The 22,161-nt window shown below is 39.4% G+C and overlaps 2 protein-coding genes across 2 annotated transcripts in view; both read left to right on the top strand.

Moving 5' to 3' along the window:
* Positions 1 to 1,378: 1,378 nt before the first annotated feature.
* NDUFC1 (NADH:ubiquinone oxidoreductase subunit C1) lies at positions 1,379 to 5,582 on the top strand. Its single transcript, XM_034772653.1, has 4 exons — positions 1,379 to 1,523; positions 3,343 to 3,446; positions 4,408 to 4,496; positions 5,437 to 5,582. Coding segments are annotated over exons 1-4 (255 nt in total). The 5' UTR covers positions 1,379 to 1,462; the 3' UTR covers positions 5,438 to 5,582.
* Positions 5,583 to 9,558: 3,976 nt separating this feature from the next.
* The window catches only part of MGARP (mitochondria localized glutamic acid rich protein), a 43,032-nt gene continuing 30,429 nt past the window's right edge, over positions 9,559 to 22,161 (top strand). Inside the window, 6 exon segments of the mRNA XM_034771121.1 lie at positions 9,559 to 9,808; positions 9,811 to 9,886; positions 9,888 to 9,979; positions 12,098 to 12,201; positions 13,407 to 13,512; positions 18,778 to 19,008. Of these exon segments, the coding sequence (XP_034627012.1) occupies positions 9,574 to 9,808; positions 9,811 to 9,886; positions 9,888 to 9,979; positions 12,098 to 12,201; positions 13,407 to 13,512; positions 18,778 to 19,008 (844 nt within the window). The 5' untranslated portion in view covers positions 9,559 to 9,573.

Here is a 22,161-nt window from a genome sequence, read left to right as displayed (position 1 = left end):
GAATGAACACTTCACCTTAATTAATGCTTCTTTTCCTGTTTGGTGAGGACTTTATAAGTGGGATACAGATATTATAAGTAGGATTAACACATGTAGCATCCTACAAGCATTCCATAAAGTATAAATACTTTCTTATAATTAATATCTATTTTAACTATACTAACCCACAGGTAAGTTTCCAACTATGCTTTGGTCAGTGTTCAGTGAGGCCCTGGGCTTTGGCGTGAGCTGACACCTGGTCTGCCAGCATCATGGTTACCATGAATAGTCCCATTGATTTTGATAGGACTACACATGGTAGTAAAGTTAAGCACATGTATAAGTGTTTGCAGGGTTGGGACCCATGTGACTCATTCTTATATATTGATGCACAATTCTTTAAAAAGCTGGGACATCTCCACACAAAATACTTAGCCCACTGTGAGTTACAGTTGCTAGCATATTCCACCAAACAAGTCATTCAACACCCCATCTATACTCCATCTGTTTGATTTTTGTCCCTCAAATACCTTTTTTCCACCACCAACATTGTTGCGAGTTTATCACGAATATCATGGTCTTTGGTGTTTTCCCTAAAGCCGCAGCTCCTGGAGCCATGAGATTATGTGAGATTTGGAAATGTAGTGATTTTTAAATCAATTGTAGATTTTTGGGGGCTTGATGGGATTTGTGAATGCTTGGGTTTGGCACTGCTGTACCTCCCACTTTATTCTGGGAGATTATTTCTCATTGGATGGTTAATTCTGTCAATTTGCTACTCTCTAATTGAAGGTTTCAAGTGGAAAAATACAGAAGAAAATGAAAAACTCCAGAGATGGTGCTTAGAGGATGAGACTTGTAGGTTACAAAAGAAGGCCAAAAAATGAGGATGATTTAAAATCAAGCAGATGAGTTAAAGAAGAGATACTCAGAAGTAGGAAGGGTGCAGTGAACACTGATTTGTCCCTTTGCTTTGAATGGTAAATGAAAGGGTAGACACTATCGGGGAGGGTTGGGTGGATCAATGCTGCTTTATACATGTGTGCAGCCAGCGAAGGGCGTTCCTGTGGGCAGGCTGTTGGACACCTACCAAGTGCTTCATTTGTAATGAAACAGGTGCCAGGGCTCAAGCAATTTTTTTACATTCATAACTGCTGCAGCAAGCCCAGAGGTGGTGGGGCTACGAACTGCCAAGCCCTGGCACAAATTAAGCACTGCACCCACCCACCGAGTGACGCAGGGCCCCCAGGCAGCCCGCGAGCCCCTCAGTGAGAGTGGCAGGATGTTGCCTCGGCAGCCCGGCCAGGAGAGGAGTGAGGGTCCCTGCTAAAGGAGACGGGCTGGGTAGGAGCATCACAGGTCTCCCGCTTCCGGGTACTGCGCCAGGGCTTCTCCGCAGCAGGGGGAGCCCTACGCGCCACAGCCTCGTCCCCGGACTGCTCAGGCCGGACTGCGGCGGCGCGGGTGGAGCTGGGCCGGGAAGATGGCGCCGCCGCTGGGGCTGGCGAGGCGGCTGTTCCTGGCGTCCGGGAGCCTGAACCACAGTGAGTGCGCGCGGGCCCCGCCCTGGTGGGGATGGAGGCTGGGGAGACCTGACCGCAGCTGCGAGGAGGGGAGCGGCGGGCCCCAACTCCAGCAGTGCCCGGTAATGTCCCCCTCCCCGCTCACGGTCTCCGTGGGGAGGGCTGGCGGCCCCCCGCCTTGGCGCTGCGAGTGACCTTCAGCCTCCCGCTGGGCCGGTGCGCGCCGCTGTCCCTGGCCGAGGCAGGGGGTGGCTGGCAGGATCGGTGCGGGGAGATCCCTTATTTGGTGCCCCGTGTCCTATGTCGGCTCAGCGGAGCGCGGCCGCGTTGTCTTGAATGTCGGCAAAGGCTGGCAGGCGCTGGTACACATGGAGGGGTTTGCACGGTAGGTGCTCGCCCGCGACATAGGATTTGTCCTGGATTTAGCATATACTTGCCCTTTACTGCCTCAGAAAGTAGGTGATCAGACTTGGGGGAGAGAGCGGGTTTTGCTGGTCCCCAGGAGCTGGGTCTTTGGAAGAGGTTTGGAGAGGGGGAGCACTTACGGGATTTGCCCGTCATATTCTGTGTGTGTAGTTTCAATGTCCATGAGCCCATCTGTTAAATGGGGCCAGGCTTGGACACAAACAAACAAATGACCTTTTCTGACCCTTCTTTCTATGTTGCCTCTAAATCCCAGAGAAGTTCTATACCAACTCATTGCCGGACTGTCCTTCCTTTATATTTTCACACATACCTTGGAACAGGCAGAGGCAAATCCTACCCTGCTTTTGCCCTCAGCCTCTCTTACTGCCATCTCTGGGCAGGCTCAGGTTAACAATACTGCCTATCTCATAGTATTAGGATTACGTTTTAAAAATATTTTTAACCTTTGCATATAACATTTATAATAAGTGGAAAATCTTTATCCTAATCCCCTTTTATATTGAAACACTTAAGGTGCTTTGAGAAAATTGTATGAAAGAAATTATAACAACTTATTTATTGTCTTTATTACTTTGTTCTGAGCACCAATCACTATAGCAACTAGGGTGACCAGATTTCCCAATTTTATGGGACAGTCCCAATATTTGGGGCTTTGTCTTATATAGGTGCCTGTTATCCCCCATCCTGTGCTGATTTTTCACACTTGCTATCTGGTCACCCTAATAGCAACAGGGCACTTATATAGAAATGCACAATATTATTGCCTGTATTACATGGAGCTGTTTTTATTTCACACACACAATTGTCTCTAGGAAGGTTTTCTGGCTAAGCTAAAGGGTGACAACAAAGGTTTTATTACTTTTATCATCAAAGATAATTGGTTAACCTCTCTCTGAGTATCTTAAGCTGCTTCCCCCAGGAAATGCCCATCTTCTCGCTCTTGTTGTGTTTTTACTTTTTGACTCTTGAAGTCCTGATTAAATAATCTTCACCATAATAAAGACTTTTTCCCTTTCTCCTCTTTGTGATGATTAGATCTAATACACAGTGTGATGATATATGTAGGGAAGTGGTGGAAGACCCATTGCTTAGGACTTCTAAAGTGGGACAACCAACTGAGTAAAATATAGTAGGGTACAATCCTATATTCCCAGAGGGACGGAAATAGGTATAGTCAGAATTGTGCTATCATTGTTGCTTCTCATCCTTCCCTTGATGAATTCCTGTGCTCAATGAATGATCTTTGCAGAAATGGGTGAAATGAGAGGGCTGGAAGACCATTTACACAAGTAATATAGTTTGTCAGAAAATCTTTTATAATACAGATCAGACAAGACTGTCATGAATTGGTTTGATAATCTAAATAGACTTGACAGAAACTAATGTGTGCATGTATAAAATTCCTATATTTTAGCATTGACTCGTTCTGCATTCATTGCAAGAAAACCTGACTATACAAAACCAAACTGGGGAAAGGTTGGACTGACTTTTGGCACCACTGCAGCTCTGTGGGTCCTAGTAAGTATTCTCACGTTGTTACGCTATACTTAACTAGTCACTAGAGAAATCTTAACAGTAGCTACTGTTAAGAGAAGGTTGTACATAAATACCTATTAATTTGCTGTAATAGATAGGATAACTGAAGGGAATGTCAAGATTTAAGAAATACACATAGATCAAATATGTCTCTCTGAAGACTCAGGTAGTTTGTAATATTCCTTTAAAAACTAGAAATTCACTAAGCTATTCCTCTTTGCTACAACTTTCCAAACAACCATACACTGAAGAATTGATTTTCTACAGATCTACCAACTTCTCTCCCAGACAAGGGGTGGGCATGTATATATCTATGTGTAGAGGTGTTTAACAGTATGTTCTTTTCTGCTCTAAGAAAAACTAGACATGTTTTAGGGAGGGGCTGTAATAAAACCTTATTTTTCTTTTTGAATATATTAGGAAAATCATAATTTTATGACTGGATCAGACACTCATATTTTTTTGCTAGTTTAAAGCTTTATCCCGTCAACTATTAGGGCAGCATTGTGCAAGGCACTGTGCAAATTCTTAAATAAAATTTCTCTGCCTGAGAGACATCATGGCCCAGGATAATGGCAAGACATGACAGGTGAAGGGAGCATGTAATAATTGTAAAATGAACATGTTATGCAGAATAAGCAGCAGTCAGAGGAATGTTTCACTGTTCCCAATTTGTCCGGTATCCAGTATCCTGTCTCTATCAGTGCCAAGCGCAAGATGCTGCTGTGGAAGGTGTAAGAAACCTCCCTATGGATAGTAGTGGGGTAAACTTTCCTCCTAGGGAGTCTCCTCCTAACTTCTGATTGTCAAACACTGGCTTATATCCTGAATCAGGAGATTTTTATCTCTCTTAAAACTTACTTTTATTTCTTTTTACAATAATGCTGGTTCCAGCTGGCTGCTTCCCCGTATGGCTTTTTTTAATCATACTGTCATCTTCTAGCTCTTCAAGCAACATAATGAAGATGTAATGGAATATGAAAGGAGAAGAGAAGAGAGGGAGAAACGTGATGCATGTACAGGATGTTCATAGTAAGTATACAAATACAGACTGGTAATACATAGACTGATTTATCTCTTTGTAGACAAGCCTACCTCCTCAAAGGTGCTTACTGGCCTGTCTTGCCAATTAAACAATGAGAGTTGACTCTTCCTCTTCTTGTTTCCTACCCTTACTCGCTATCCCCCCCCCCTTCCCTAACTCAACCCCTCGTTAAAGGTTTTAAAAAAGAAAAAAAGGCCAACACAAATAATAAGTAAGATAACTGTGCCAATTCATCGCTATATTAATTTACATGTATGTTTTATCACCATTCCCAAGCCTTTGTTTGGTTTTTAGACTGTAAGCCCACCAAGGCCTGAATTCTCTTTTTGCAGGTGTGTGTCGGAGCATTTGTATGATGGCCAGGACAACGGGGCCTCAGTCCTTATTGAGGCATATGGGCAGTACCATAATATATATGTTTTGATAATAAGGTGTCTCAAGGAGCTGTTCAGCTTATTGTAGAATCAGGCCCATAAGAGAAATCATTATTTTCTTAATTTCACATATCAGAGTATTCCTGTGCCTTGTATTTTATATACCCTGGTTACATAGAGGATACCACAACTCTAAATCAATGCATATTAATTGGGCCACTTGATTTTTTGAAATATAAAGATAATAGCCCTCATCATGCCAATCAGAAATGGATATTTCACTCATTATCTGTGTTGAAATGTAATTTATTTACTTTACTGTTATAAAACATATAATTAACTGACAGATATTCGTTCAGAGGCAGTTAATATGCAGCTTTAAAAGAACATTTTTTGTTGGGAAACCCCACAGTTGATGGTCACTTTCTCTTCAATTTTCTATAAATGTCTCTGTGCAGCTAAAAATGGAATGAACACAGAGAAAACATGTAATCACACTTATTGAACATATTTCATTTTCCATGTCAACCTTACAAGTATGTTTTTTTCCTAGGTTGAAGATATGCTCGAAGAAGTGATTGAGCGATAATTGTAATCCACAAGGAAATGATGAACAGGGTATCAGAAAATATCTGGATATTTATCTGTTCTCAATGTTTTGTACAAAGCACTGTGAAATAAACAGCAATTAATATGGAAGAAGGTGGTTGAATCTATTTTCTTGCTGTACGTGTTTTATTCTGAAGACTAGCAGAAAGTGTGTTTAACTGTTAAAGGTGTTTAATTTCACCTTTGCATAAAATTAGTGTTACTGTTTCAGAGTTAATGATTTTTCATTTTTAACAAATCATTGTGCTTTTGAGATTCTCAGTTATTCTGAAAGGTGGAGTTCAAATAGCACTGTCTCTGAATTTTTATATGTAGCAAATTGCTGAAGTCATTAACTAAATAATTTCAGTCACTAACCCTTAAAAGTAGAGAAAATAAACCATATGACTTACATAAGTATAGGGAATTCACTTAGAAAAAGTGAATCATGCTTCGTGAAGAAGAGCACTTACCGTTGCAATCTGTATATAAATGCTAAAATGTGCATTTCTGGATTTTTACCTTGTGAATATTGTACATTGAAAATAATATTTTCTTATAAGTCTTGTTTGAAATTCCACTTGGTTTTGGAGAAGTTGCTTCAGAAGCTACTGCAACTCACGTTTACACATCTGTATGCAAGCTTGAAGTCATTCCTAGAGCACTAGTGTGCTTCTCCAATCCTGTCTGCTCTGCAAGATGCACACTGACTTCATTGCCCTATAGTATTTGGGCCATAAAATATGTAGCTGATAAATACTATTATGGTAGATTGTTAGTTTTATGCCTTGAGGTTGGATAATAAACTGCAATTCCATTCTTACAAATGATCTCTTATCAGTAGGATACTGAACCTCTGCAGACAAAGGTAGTGCCCCACTGCTCTTGTGTCAATTCAAAATACTTCATTATCATGACAAGTTAATCAAAGTGCTGATGAGGCAGAAATACTTAGAATTTCTCAAAGGTATGTGTGATATACCAAGCATCTTCCTAGGATGGGACTTGAAAGTATGTTTAGGATTCAGTTTCCTGCCACTACTTGGTCATTGTCCATTCTGTATTTGTTATTACTGATTCCATGTGTGAGCTAATGATTCTGTGGTCATTTAGTTTACAGCAAAGAAAAAGGAGAGGATTCCAGAACTCTCACCCTGAAACTTCATCGGTCGTGCATCTGTATTGCTATCGTACCTTTGTCCCTTTCCCCTTTCAGCCTCTCTTTTACTAACAAGGAAGGTTGTGGTTTAGGTATTTGACCTCATGGCTTATACTAAGTCTTTGTCTGTACTGTATTTTGAAACAGCCAATGAGAATTAGGTCTTTGCATGAGGAAATTGACCAGCATAACTATTCTGGAATAAGTGATTTTATTTTCAAATAATTACTTGGCTCTCTGAGAGTAATTTTCTCTGATATGTAATATAGTTAAATGTTCCCACAGTCCAGTTTTTGCTGTTGTAAAACAGATTTTCATCCCATATGCTTAGTGAGTTATGTCTATTTAAGTATTACACTATTTCATCCCTTTATATACCAGTCCACCCCTAAAGATATCACATGTTCCTTGAGATGGATGGTGACTCAGAAGTCTTAAACTGATATTTGGTGGTCTGTAATTAACATGTTTTTGCATTAAATGATAAAACATTTCAAGACCTCTAAATATATATGTAAGAGAATGGTTTCCTCCTATTTAAAGGCTGCTTAGAAAGGGTAAAAATGGGTCTGAGGGTTTTTTGTTTTAAAAAACGCATTTATGTGTGAAATGCTTTTTTCATTTAAAAGAGAAAAAAGGAGTAGGGTTATGCTTTCTACTTGATTTTTCTTTACTGAATTAAGACTTCCCTCTCTTAGACAAACCCGTAATCATCTTTCTTAGAAAAATTAACAGTACATTAACTGCATCAATTTTTAATTTATCTATTAGACTGGGGTGCAAATGGTTAGTATAATACCTAGACCTTATACAGTGCTTTACACAGGATCATTATCCCCATTTTACAGATGGGGAAACTGGGGCAGAGAGGTGAAGTAATTTGCCCAAGATCGCAGAGTAGGGAATAGAACCTAGCTCCAGGGTCCTAGTCCAGCACCTAATCCAGTGGATCATGCTACCTTGTAGATGCATGTAACCATTTGAAATCAATTAACTAGATTAAATCACGCTTAAACAGATTAAGTGCATCGATATTATTAAGGGTTTGAACCAATGTAACTAGATATAAAATCTATCTGGTCACACACCAGTGTATACATCTAAACTAGTCCAGTCTTAAAAGAATTGCAGTGGAAGCACTTGAAGGAGCAAGGATGCTGAGTCTCAGAGAAAACTCAAACAGCTAGAATAAAAGCTAAATAGGTGCTAACATCAAGAAATTAATCAGACTGGAGTAAAATAATTTCCCCTCTCAGCTAATCAGGTTCTTATTTCCTTTAAACCTCTGTTAGCATACCTACTACACCTCTACCCCAATATAATGTGACCTGATATAACAAGAATTCGGATATAGCGAGGTAAAGCAGTGCTCCGGGGGGGGCGGGGGGGGCTGTGTACTCCAGCGGATCAAAGCAAGTTCGATTATAATGCGGTTTCACCTATAACAAGGTAAGATTTTTTGGCTCCCGAGGACAGTGTTATATTGGGGTAGAGGTGTATTTTTGCAGTCAGCCACCAGGCCTTTTATGAAATTGTCAGACAAAACCTGAATTTCTGTAGGAGGAACAAACCCTTTTGTGGGTATGGAAAGGGCTTTAAGTTTGCTTGATTAATCACAGAGCAACAAAGGGTACAGAACTATTTTGTTTCCTTTGCAGGTCATAGTTAAGGACCTGATCCTGTGGCCCTTATTTGTGTGAGAAGCTCTATTGCCTTAAATGAAGACTACTCAACCCTACTGAAAATTCCAGCAACTCCTTTGTGATTATCCAGCTAATCTCTGTTTCTTCTGCGCCCTGTTTCTTTCAATCAGATACAGGCATAGAAACCGGCAGCTGTTACCCTGTTCCTAACATACCTCTGAACCTGCCAAGACCCAAACTTGGGACACAATGTGTGACACAGACTTGCAATATAATAATTATGCATGAAATTTAAAATGCTATGGGATTCTTTACTAAAATAACCTTTATTTTTATGTACATTTTCTACAAATAGAGAGGACACCAACTTTGTGTGAAATGTAGGAAAATGGGACTAAAATGAGTGATATCACTCAAAATGAGGGACATTAGGGAAAGATGATTCTCCAGTGAAAAATCTTCAAATGAACTTCCCTTTTGGGCCATTTGCAAGGGCTGCTGGATCAACCCCTAAAATTGACCATCACATGTCTTTCAGCATTCACAGAAGCCTGACCTAGCAGGGATTAATCTTGTATGCATTTTGGAGCATAGATCTAGATCATATTCTATTCCTTTTAATTACAGGTTGGTGTTTGTGAGGCAGCATTGGTCCCTACACTAAAGTGATAGAAATAAATTTGACTTCTGCTGAAGGTGTGGAGTTCTCAAACACAATAAAAGTTTGACTATGCAGGTTGAGAATTGGCAGCATGGGGCCCAGCTTGAAGTTCTGCTGTGACAATATTTAGCTCAAGGATAGCCAATCTGGAGGGACAGATGCTTTTGAATGGACCATGAAATCTTTTTATTTATTTGTTATTTTTCTGAGTCTGAACCTTGACTATACCTTGACCAAGAAATTTAGGCCTTGACAAAAAATAATTGATTACCTTTGATTTAGCGGATGGAACTGCTCATCCTACTGTGGCCTAAATAGCAATCACAGGGTGGGAAACTTTCAAACAGTATGTTTTGTTTCTCTAGCACTAACTGTAGCAGAGGATTAAAATAAAGTGAGATACAAAACTGGAAAGACAGCAAAACCCTTCTTCACGTTAAGAGAACCTCTGATCTTCAAGAATCTTGCATTCCTGGCTTTTAAATCAGCTAGACCTGACTAGCAAAATCCTTCATCGCAAACGTGAGAGATCATCCCTTGTGTGCCGAAGGATTTGTGTGTGCGCATTACGCGGATTACAACTTTTTTTTAACCTCTCCTTTAATCACCCCAGCCCTTTAGTTATGTAAATGACTCCCAATGGGAGAGCTCCCAATTCCTCGGGGACTGGTAGGTCGGCACAGTACGTGGCTCGTGACTCAGCCTTCTTGGGGTCATTTCACGGACAGCAGAGGGGAGGGAAAGGACCTGAGGTCCGAGTCAGAAGGAAGGGATGCTGGGCCCTGGTTGGAGAGGTGCGGCCTGGCCCCGGGAGGAGGAGAGTGGGCCGAGTCTGCCCTCTCTCTCCCCTCCCACCTGCTCCCTCCCACTCACGCGGATCGCTGCCTCCTTCCCTCGCTCGATCCCGCAGCTTCGCTCGGCAGCCGGGTGAGCTCTGCCCAGTCGCTCCGTGCAGCCACCATGTACGTCTGCAGGGCTGCCTGGCAGGCGCTCGCCGCTCGCTTGGCCAGCGTGTCCTCCACTGCCACGCTGCTCAGAAAGCATGGTAAGAGCGACAGGCAGCCGGGGAGCCGAACGCGTGGGGACGGGGCACGGACGGGCTTTGAGCTGCAGGGCAGGCGGGGGTAGAGGTCAGACAGCAGCGATTCATGGTCACGGCTCCGTTAGGCCACCTGCAGCCCCCGGCTGGGCGAGGGGATGGAATCGCGCTGGTGAAGGGCGCCCTGCGCGTGCCTGTTGTTGAAATGCCCTGGGAGAGGAGAAGTGAAGGTCACAGGTGGGGAATGGAGCCCAGCCCAGCCGCGGGTAAGTTACAGCTCAGCCTGGCCACCCCCCTGCCAGGTCCTGCAGAGGAGGAATGCCAGACAGAGGCAGGAACGAAACAACCGGCTCCAGGTGGTTTGACATATCTAGGTGTCACCCGTCTCTCTCTGTACCGTTGCTATTTGCCTGACCAAGAAGTGTTGTTCAATCTTGAGCTACCGGATCCCTCTGCGCTGATTTTTATTGCTATGTCGTGCTGAACACTGGGGGTGGGCTCTGTTTTTGCTGAAGAAGAAGGGGGGGGGGGGACGAGTCTATAAAAATGCCAGCTGAGCATTGTGAGCGTGTTGTGCAATTGAAGCCAGACGTCCTCAGTCTGCGCCCTACAGGGATCCTGCATGTGACCAGCTGACACAAATACAGGAGATCGCAAATAAGGTCCAACGATTTTGTGAATAATTTGGAGCTCTGAATGTGGCTGGGTTGGAATAACGAACGAGAACGGAATTTTCATGCGGTTCAGCACCAAAAGCTGCTGCCTTTAGTCATTGTTGATCCATTTCATTTGTTGTTCCTGAAAATTTAGATGCATTACAATAAGCTGTGTGTTTATCTGAGTGTATGTACACTGTTAGGTTATAGTTGGGCCTTGTAACCTTATCTTTCCCCCATATATTTTTCTAAAGTCCATGTAATGTTATCTTAGAAGAACAAAACTTGTTTTAATTTTTTAAAGGTAATGATTAATACACTGCAGCAACCGCTGCAACAGTGCTTCATCAATATTTATGCAAAGTAAGAATATCCATCGGGTTCCTGCACCAAGAGAAGAGTCAGATTAGCATGTGATGAGACAAATGCTGCTAGACATAATCTGGCACATGACGGTAATAGTTTATTATAGAATGAGGCTATTGAGTCTTCTTACAGCCACTGGTGTGTATACAGCTGCAGAAACGACTGAACAGTATACATATATTTTAAATTGCAATATATCCTATGAATATATGATTAAATTGCTGCGGGCTGGAGTCCGTTTTGCCTCCCTAAATACCCTAGTTACAACTCTGATGACAGAACTGCTTTATATTTAATGAAAGATCATTCAGGAACATAACACTTAGTATACATTATTAATTTGGGGTGCAGTTACAGAGTGCAGTTAAAATCTTCATTAGGTCACAGTAGTATGTATGTTTTTTTCTAAGCTCTATTTGACATTTAAACTGATGTGCAATAGAATTCTGTGGCTATTGGATCTACATCTGGGTGAGCATCAAACCAACAGAATCAGACAAAAACAAACCTAGCCAACAACGCTACTGTGCCCCAAAACAAAATAAATTTCAACCACTACTGATAACGTGGTGTAATACCCCACCCTTTCTTAACCCTTCCCAAATGCCTAAGAGACAGGGCCTTGTGGGATGTCCCAGACCAGGACTCCTTGGAGTGACCTCCAAGTTTGAGCTATTGGGACCAGGAATATGTAAATCTAAAGCCAAGGACTCCTCCCAGAGAATGCCCAGCCTCCTTTAATCCTTCCTCTTTAAAGTGACAGGGCTAAGTGCCTCTGTTGATCACAACTATGGCAGAATCACACAGGGACAGAGTCATTCTCACACATAGGTATATCCCATTTAGGGCTTTATAGATTAAATTAATAGACAGCCAGTGCACATCATGGACCACACGTGTAATGTTCTCATGGTGAGATACTCCACTTACCAAGTGCGGAGCTACATTTAGTTAAATAAGTATTTGCTTAATTTTCTTTGTTTTTATCAGCTGACTTTGTTTCAACTTTCTACAGATTCATCACTCTGCATCTCAGGTTAGATGATATTTTCTGTTATTTTATTAGCACTTTATTTTAACGTTATTTTAATGTTTTATACAGCACCTCTTCGCCAGATGTCATCTGGCAGTGTCCCCGGCTCTTCTGGGGAGAACCTGATTTACTATCTGTTTGCTGGTGTGGCGTGCACTGCTGGTGGATATTATGTAAGTGCCTCATGTTTTAGGAGTATATGAAAGACGCAGTTAACATCAGTGGCATATGGGGGAGATGTAGCATGATCACGTAATCAAACATGGACTTAAAATATGGAAACACTGCTCCTTGGTGAATCAAGCTCCTCTTCTCTTCCCATACTAGGGAAACGAGATGATGGGTTCTGGATAATTATATTTCAAGTTGGCAGAGGGAAGGGAGGGAAATCCCTTATTCCAAAGTAAAGCTGAATTTCAATGTTGGAGATTCTTGAAGTGGGAATTTCACACCAAATGATGCTGTTCTACATTGGCAGTGAGATAATGTAAAAGAGGCGTACAGAAATAGAGAGACCAAGCTTTTTCCTCTTTCTGTGTTCTTGGCTAATAAGAAAACAGGTATAAAGATTGCAGGCATGTCTGAACAAACCATGCTTGGGCCCAGTTCAAGACCCATTCTCCTTTGAATAGATTGCTCCTTGCGAACATATATTTTGAAGCACAGATGTCAGACTATAACACTCCCGTCTTCTAAATATTTCAGTTCTGTGAATGTGTAGCATTTTCATGATGGAGTGATGCATTTTTTATTCCCCCTTTTCCAAAGTCAGTCTCCTCCCTCCTCCTAAGTCTTTCCCACTTTTTTTCTTCCACTTCTTCTTGCTAAATCCTTAATTTCTCAGTTTCTTCCACCACTAATTGCTGCCTCCAAAAATAACACCTTCTAGTGAGTGAATGAAATCTATCACTCAATGAGTATTCAAAAATGTACTCATTTTATTATTTTCATTAGGCTTAATTTTCTACTTCAAGCATTTGGTTTGTAACTATTTCTACTGCTGATTGACAAGTATTTTTTATTAAATGAAGACTATTGGGTCAATTTTGACCCCCCCATTTAGGGTTTATAAAGCATAAAGATTAACAGAAATATTTCTTTGGTTTTAAATATTCACCTCCAATTCCTAAACAATGCAGTGTTGTGTGAATGTGAGGCTAACTAATTTGTTTCCACGTTGCAAGAGGAGAGAGAGGCAAAATTTAAAACTAAAAGTTTGTATGATTAAAATTTAAAGTAGATTTAATTTTTTTTTTTTTAAACAATCTAAGGTGCCCTTTCAATATAGGGAAGAACACTTCGTTAACATAGGATTTTTTTTAAACTCTTTATTAGTAGAGCTGTGGAAATAAGTGCAGGTATGTAATTTTATTTTCAGGCCTACAGAACAATCACGTCAGACAAAAAGAGGTACAACGAACGTATTCATGCTATTCAGCAGAGTAATACAGCTGAGTGGAAACCAAAACCCTGGCCACCCCAGCGTAAGTTGTGGTGTTTTTGTTTTGTTTTAGTTTTTACCACGTTTCTTTCAGCACACACAAATTCTACAAGAAATGGAATTTATTTCCAGACTAGACAGTCAGACCTTTACCATACTCTGTCTCTTCCACAGTCCGAAGCTTTTACTTGCTTTATCAGTTTAAATCATTCTGCTGCCGTTTAAATTGCAGAGAAAAAAATCTTAATGAGAAGACACTGAATCCTGTAGGTACCCAATTAGAAGAAATCCATTTGAAAGGAAATGGTTAATAGACGAACCAGTAATAGGAGATTGGGTGACAGAACTTGATGACTGAAAGCTTAATTAAACTTGACTAAATGAATAACGCTGTCAAAACCAGTTCTGTCCTTTTGTTTGTTTGTGAAGCGAAATTATATCTTTGTCCTGGTCAACAGTTTGGCTCCAGGCCATGCATCACAATTGCTGTACAGTCCAATCTTAGCAGGCTGGGGAGAGGGACATTTGTTTAAGTTTTCAAAATACCGGGTATAAAACCCATTTCTTCCTCTTGCCTTCCCGCCTCCCAAGCATTAGTTTAACGTTAAGATTAACTGACATAATTTAAATTTACAGCCAATTAAATGAGCTAGAGGATTACAGAGCTCTGTTAGGTTGAGCAGAGACATCATTAGCTCAAATACTCATGATGGAATCTTCTTATTCTTTAACGTTATTATTGTACAGAAGTTTACAGTCTTTTTTTAATTAATCAGTTAGTCTAATATAGATGGAAAACTTTGTTTTTCCCCTGGTGTGTACTTTGCCCATATTTCTATGTGCTGTTTCAGATATTGGTCTATTTGTATGTGCCAGAGTTCACACAATGTGTATGGCAACCTAACACTACTAACATAAAAAAAAAGATGGTGGGGAAGGAAATTAGGCTAAAAGTGACCTGAGGGTTTTAAATGCATTAAATGCAGTTCCATTATGAAAAGTAACTGTAAAATGGCATTGTAGGGATCCATATATATATTGCTTCAATTGCCAAATCAAATGGGCTCAGTTCTCAAATCAAGAGATGGCACTTAGCTGGTATATGTGATTTTTAGGGCTAAAGTTTGCTGAATATGACTGAATACATACAGGGAGCAGATTTCTGGAATAAGAAAGCATCATCTTTAAAGTCCCATTTCAGTACAGAGGCATACTTGAAACTGATTGCTTCTGTAAAGGTTGATTCCCCTCTTAAATTGTACTGGATTGCTATTACTTTTGCGAGGGAAAGTTATATCATACTTCCTTCACTAGTTCTAAAGTTAAAGATTAAAGGATTTTAACACTCCTCTTATAAATAATAAAATATGTATATTTCTTTCCTATTCTTAAATAGCTGGAAATTGTAAATTTTTAAATTTCCTCTTTAGGTGTTAGGACTTGTTAGTTTAAATACAAAAAGCAAACAAACACTGACTGGCTCTTCCCAAAATGTAAATCTTTATTTGATAAATGTGTGAGAATTTAAAATACTTCTGTGATGAGACCAAAAAAGATGTTGCCTTTTCCTGACACTTGCCTATGCAGTACAATATTGGGATGGTCTTAAAGTGATCCTATCCTGAAGAGCCTGATATATGTAGAGAGGGGTAGACAAGTCTACCAGTGGCAAGTAGAACTTCATAAGGTAGTTAATTGGATTATTTCTCTGAGATTTGATCTTACAAGGTGCTGAGGTTTGTGGCCCTAATCCAGCAGAGCATGCGTGTGCTTAATTTTCAGCTTGAGTGTGATCCCACTGAAGTGAATGGGCCCACTTGCATGCTTAAAGTTAAGCATGTATTTATGTGTTTTGTTGGATTGGGGTCAGAGTACTTTATACCATGTAGAATCAAGCCTTTATTTTGTAACGATCTTCAAGATCTTTTCCCACAGCTTTATATCTATACTGTATAATACCTAATATCTTTCATCTCCTGGATGTATTTCACAAAGATCTGATGAAGCAGTAAAGTGACCACCAATGGAGGATGCTCAGATACCTTCTTTTCTATTTTTTGTCAGTTCACCACTGTCCACCAGCCCTCCAGTGCTCTTCTTTAATGACCATGCCTGTTAATAAATTAACTTACACTCTGAAACCTCTCTCCAACCTCCTTCCCAGGATCAGACTCCTGACTCTAAATGTCAGCCTTGGGGTTTTCACGTTTAATTCAACATTTGAATAGCTGTAACCTCAATTTATAATACAAATCCACCATTGAATCAGCTCTCGCATTTCTACCCTTTCTGTAGCTTTTAAAATTCTTCCTCCCCTTCCGTCCTCCCCCCCCCCCCCCCCCCCCCCCCCAAATTCTCCTCCCACATTCCCTAAACTGGCTTCTGTTCCCTTCTATCTTAGAATCCCCTAGATTAACATTTTTCATTTTCTCAAAAGCACAAATGTCTTTGCTCCTCTTATTTTTTTCTTCTATGTGTAGTCCTAATTCTGTATTTAGCATGTGTCTCATCATAGAGCAGTGCTACATGGCTTCCCGTCCCTACCTCCACAGAATCAGTGCCCACAACTTCTCCAACCCGACCTCCTTTGAGTGCAGTTAGTCATCATACTTATTTTTCACAGTTTTTGTTGTGGAAATAACTAATTAGAGAACTGGTGAACCTGCCACTCAGAAGAACATAAAATTTAATCCTTTAAAGCTAGATGATGCTACAGGTAGTGACTTATTTGAGAAATTTCTGATTTTTTTTTTTTTTTTTTTTTGGATGTTGAGGAACAGTACTAAACAGTGGACAGAGATAAACACATCCCAGTACACTCTCTTAGCATGATACAAATAATAGTTATATTTACTTACTATTATTAATGTAACACAGAGGAGGCAACCATTTGGCTAGAAGGACTGGAATTTACAACCAGGGAATAGATGGTTAGGTTAGAGGGAGAATTTCCTTCACTTTCTACCAGTCATTTGTCTTTCCTTTCCTTAAATTAAGCAATGTCATTTTCTCTGTTAAATGTTTTTTCCCAAAAATACTTAATTCTCAGAAGGCACACAGCCCTCCCAAAATAATTTATACAAAAGAACTACAGCATACAGCAAATAGAAGTGGTCAAAAAAGGGAGAAATATCAAATGCTTTTTTCAAGTTCATTTTTAATTTGGTTATTTGAAAACTTCAGAAATTGCAACCACCTCTAATAGCAAACCTTTTAAACTCCTATTGATCTATAAACCAGACTTTAACAAACACAGAATGTAATAGTGGATTTTAAAGTCTCTGGGAGGAGCATGACGAGAAATAGTGGTGGAAAATCTTAGGGAATTATCTTATTATAAAATGAATGTTTGCCGCAACGGAGTACATTTCAATTTTATCCTTTGAGTGCATGCATTTGCTTATGTGTCCTCCTTTCTTGTTCTATTGTGTCCCCCTCTTCAAACTTGTTTCTGATCTGCTTTTTAGTGGTAATTTTTTCTTAATTTAACTTTTAATTGTAAAAGCTGATTCAGCCTTTCTAATCATTACTCTACTTTTACACTTTCCAGAATAAAATACAAGGGAAATCTGTCTTTCCAAACCTGAGGATGTAAAATACAAACAAAGGGATAATCCTTCACCATTGCATACCTCGCAGCCTACCTTGGGATGACTTTATGCCTTCTACTGTAAAACTTCACACTTGTGAGACTTAATAAATACTAGCTTTACATTTGCAAGGCCAAACCATATTGAGCTACTGAATATATCCTGTAGAAGGCAACTTTGAGATTTTTAAGGAGCTGGCTGTTTTGAATGAATGCACTTGTATATTTGACTGTCCAATAAAGTGTATTGAATGTTGAGCTTGCCTGTTACTCTGGTCTTTGTGTGATAAAGCTTAGTTTGTTGGAAAGATACTAAGGGACACAGTCAGGTAACTTGATCCTATTTAGTGTGAAGGGTTTTTTTTTGTTTTGTTTTTTAACCAATGGAATCCGATTTTGTTTGAGTTTAAACCCAAACAATGCAGCCCTGTGCTAGTGCATGAGAACCAGGGAGTGAAACTGACCGGTCAGTTTAATGCCCCCCTCCCCATCTATTCGCATTCTCCTAACTGAGTGAAATGCAAAAAGTAAGTAAATGGCATATGGCCCTCCCTTTTAATCCAAAATACTAACATTTTTAAAAACAGGATTATTTTTTTAGCCTGACAATGTCTCTTTAAGCTTTTTTATTTTCTTTCTCTGCCTGCCTGCCTGCAACTGTTATACAACTCTTTCCAGTTCCGTTCTTCACCTGGTGAATTTGGTGTGAGGGTTAACTAACAATGAACATATGGCGCACTGTTTCAATTTGCCAACTTGTGTGATGTTTGTGTGGTTTTTATGTGTGTGTGTTCTTTGCATGCCCTCTTGCCTTGGACTGTATTCATTTTAATTATTTTTTTAATCCCACTTGAGTCTGAAGTAGTTCATTCTGATGAGACAACACGGGGTTTCACTGCTGCTGAACAATTTTATACACAGAGATGCAGGCAAACCTAAAAGAGAGAGAGCTCAGGTTTGCAAACAAGAAAATCATCAGTCGTAAATGGCTACATGAATCTCCAGTCTCTGGATGATCAACTATGGTTTAGTGTTTACAAACTGTTTCTCTATTTTATACACCTAGTTTTTTAATAAGTGTCTTCTGTTGTTTTTGTTTTGTTTTGTTTCTGTCCCATATATAGAGAGAGTGGGCTTTACTTTCCTTAATTATTTATGAATGCCATTACTCTTGAACTGCAACTCTGACATGGTGCTAAACTGCATAAGAGCTTCTAAGCAGGACAGTTAATGTGTTGTATTCCATGTTTAGATAACTTCACCAGTGGGTACAGCTGGAATGTGGACTCTGATCCTACTTCCAAAGAAGTCAATATCTGTTTTGCTATTGAGTCCTTCAATGAGAACCAGTTTGGACCCATAAATCTTACATACCTCTGGCATGGTTTCTGACACACTTTGTGTGTGCGTACTCATTCTATTATTTTCTTTGTTGTCAACCACTTGCTTTAAGCCATATTTTCCTTTCCATTATAGTGACATGGTAGTAAAGCTAAGCTAATGATTGAGAATATGGCTTAATGACATTTTAAACATTATCTGATGCAGGGACTAACTTTGAGTTCCTTGACTTTTATATGGAAAATCTCAACCACAAAATGAACAAATTTTTTTCATTGTAAGTTTAAATAAGATGGTGAAAGCAAATGGTGAACTTGTTTTCCTGTTGCATGCATACACTTTACACTTGCTTTATTGTATTAACTAAATCCTTAAAAGGTGATGAACTGGAGATAGCTGAAGTCACTGAAGCAAGCGAGCAGGCCACAGAGGCACCTACAGAAGAGGCTGAAGCACTAACTGCTGATGAATCTACAGAACAGAATGAGAGGTCTGTGGTATCCACAGAAGCTGAAGTGGAAAAAGAATCACCAGTTGCAGATGCATCCTCTGCTGTGGAAGCAGCACAGCAGGAAGCCACTGCTAGTTTGGAGGCTGCCCAAGTGCAAGGTTAATTCATTATTATTTTTTTTAAAACAAAAGCAAAGAAAAAAAATCTTTTATTACAGGGAGTTCTACACTTTTTGCAACAAATAGTGCACTATTCCTAGTGGAATTAACCTGCAGTGAAAACTAATTCCATCATCCGTTTGACAAATCACGAGCTTTAAGTTAATTGTACTCTCAAGAAGTCGTACTACAGTAATCTTTTTTCCTAAAAGCATAGCATCTCTGGCACCAAAGTTGGTGCTTAAGACCATGAGAATGAATGGTCCTTACTACTTCTACATTCCATGTCTCTTCCACATGTTTTTAAAGTAACACTGGCAAATAGCGTGATGGGAATATACGTGTTAGTGCCCCCTCGTAAGAAATTTTTACAGATCCAGACTAACATGGCTACCCCTCTGATACTTAACTGTCAGTTTGATGAACATATTGTACAGTGCAGTAAAAAAAAAAATCAGAATTAGGTATTTAATACGGCTTTGCTACAGATGGCAAAAAAAGGTTTGTTGGAGGCTGTTTGTCTAGTTATGTCTCAAGTCTTCTGAAGCTTTTCCCTGTTTGGGACATAAGTGAAAAACTACTAACACGTTTTTTTTCTTTATCATAAAAGCAATATAAAAGCAAACCTACAAGCACGTTGTTGAAAAGCAATTTTTTTAAAATGAGACTTTTATTTAAAGACTACACAAATAATCTAAATTGATTTTAGCAACAAATCTTGAGACTGGGCTGGAAATATAGAGCATCTATTCATCCTGTTCTTCCAGAAAGGAACAGCTAATATCAGTAGGGAGACATAAAGGAATCATGATTTCATGGTGGATAGGAAAGTAACAGCCACTTAAATCCAAGGTCTTTTGTTAAAAAACAGACATATGCACTTGATCTGCTGTGCAGTGTCTCAGTTCCTGTCTTGAAGGGAAGAATTTTTTTTTTTAAAGTCTTTAGTGTGAATGTAACGTGGAAGAAAAATACATCGATACAGCTTTCAATATGATTTTAATGTAGTTTAGGAATTTCTTGGGTGGATAGGAGACATGAGTATTAATGTACTGTTCCTGGAACTTACCTTGTACTGTGAGTATGCATGATACCTCTTCAGCCAAACGAGCTAGCATCAGCCTTATGGAATACATTAAAGCAGATTTTAGAGGTTTTATTAAAATGACTGCCATGTTGTCAATTGTGGTGATTTGAAATGTACTTTTAGTAATGACTATGAAAAACCCTCCATAAATTAGGTGTATTGGCTAAGTCTTGCATTCACAATACTGAAGTGACTAGTATAACACCAGAGCTACCTTCAGCCTTGCTATAAGCAGACAACTTCATTTGACCTCGTAAGTTGCATCTGCTTACCCACTTTGGCTCATAGAGCATTTTTTACTGGCAAACAGAATGCTGAATTTGTGTGTGTCAACTGCCTATTACTAAATAAACCAGGGAGGTACATTTTGCACAGGATTTCTAATTGCAGACTTCTATAAAATCTCTGGATCTGCTTGGATTTTTCTTTCATGTTTAAAAAGAGTTTCTACAGACAACTGTTTGCAAAGCAATCAGTTATGAAGTATATGTATAGAGTAATAAATGTAGTTTAAAACAAAAAAGCAGTCTATTACTTACTCATATTCAATTCAGTGGGGTAGTCAAGCTCTCAAAATAATTGTGTATTGTTAGATATTACCTGTGTCACTGGTGGCTTGTCTAAGTTTTTTTTCTCATCTGATGAATATGTCTGCAATGATTTTTACATTCTGCATATGAAGTAGCAAGTTAAGGAAATTATAAAGCAGAATTAAAGAATAGCAGAGAATCTTTCAAAATCTCCATTGCTATACAATCCTAGCAGACAGCTATTCTAATTCCATGGGAAATACAATCCAACCTATAATAATGCAGGTAGATTAGAGCTCCAGATACACAGAGATCAGCAAAATATTTGCACAGCTCTTCTTAGAAGTTGTATAACTTTTTTCTCCCTTTTAGCCAATGCCCTGTCCGGTTGCAGAAAAATTACAGAACTTCTCTTAAGACTCTTCTGCTGTTTCCTTTATCTGGATGCAGTTCATACATTTTCCTGTTTTACCTACCTATGTATAGCTGTAGACATCTTAAATCCTGTGCAATTGCCACTGTACTATAGATGTGGAAGCTAAGATCCAGGTACTTATCTGGGAGGCATTGTTCTCTAGTGAATGTGGTTTGAGACTGGAATTTGATGGTCTAATTGTGGACATAGTAATTTTGGGTTCCTCGTGGTGTGTTATGAGACCTACTTAAACATTTAAGTACTATGTACGTGCAAATTATTATTGAAATTGATCAGAAGTTGATAAGGCTGCAAGTCAAGAATACTATCTTTTTCAAGAGTCTAAAGCGGAACAGTACCAATGCCAACCCTGCCTTCCAAATATTTGATTAAGAGGGACTCTGAGATTTTGTTTAATTTTGAAAAAATGTAATGTTTTTGCAAGGTTTTCAGAACTTGGGGTGTGAAATCGCATGAACCAATCAAACAAACAAACAACAACAAAAAGCCTTTCACCATTTTCAGTCAGCTCTCTGCTAAACTCTAATTACAGAATATTACATAGCAGAAGGTTTAGCTCACCACCATGTACTTACACTCCCCATGAATAGTGTCATGTTCTCATAGAAGGGTATATCTTGTCCAGTGTAGCAACTGCCTGTCCCCTCTTGAATCTGATACATTATGATCTTTACCTTTACTATAATTTGGCACTGAATGCACTTCTAGAGACCAGTTTTACCTGCATACTGTTAGATAATGCCAAACTCCACTGGTCACTATGTAGAGTCTCAGCCAATATAGCTGAACTATATACTAGATCACAAGCATATTCAGTGGTTAAATATTAGTTTCTTCTTTGAGTACATAACTTGAAATTGTATGAAAACTGCAATTCCCTCTTTCCTGGCAGAAAATACAGAAAGCACTGATTCCTTATTTGAAATGATACAAGGAGAAGGTATTCTAACTCATGTTAATAGCTGTCAATTTCAAATAGATCTCTGATCAAGGACTAGATAATGACGTTATTTTTCAAGCAACTTACCTTCCGTAAACAGTTTGCATTTTTTAACATTAATTTTTCTTTTGCTTTATCAAACAAGTTCTGGTAACACCAT

This window comes from Trachemys scripta, chromosome 5, assembly GCF_013100865.1.
Source record: "Trachemys scripta elegans isolate TJP31775 chromosome 5, CAS_Tse_1.0, whole genome shotgun sequence".
Classification (NCBI taxonomy): Eukaryota; Metazoa; Chordata; order Testudines; family Emydidae; genus Trachemys; species Trachemys scripta.
Note: the sequence above shows the minus strand (reverse complement) of the source record. Positions and strands in the feature narration are given on the sequence as shown.

Coding starts and splice junctions, on each gene's coding strand:
- NDUFC1 (XM_034772653.1), top strand. CDS start 1,463: ATGGCGCCGCCGCTGGGGCTGGCGAGGCGGCTGTTCCTGGCGTCCGGG. Junction 1,524..3,342: donor GTCCGGGAGCCTGAACCACA/GTGAGTGCGCGC, acceptor CCTATATTTTAG/CATTGACTCGTTCTGCATTC. Junction 3,447..4,407: donor CTGCAGCTCTGTGGGTCCTA/GTAAGTATTCTC, acceptor GTCATCTTCTAG/CTCTTCAAGCAACATAATGA.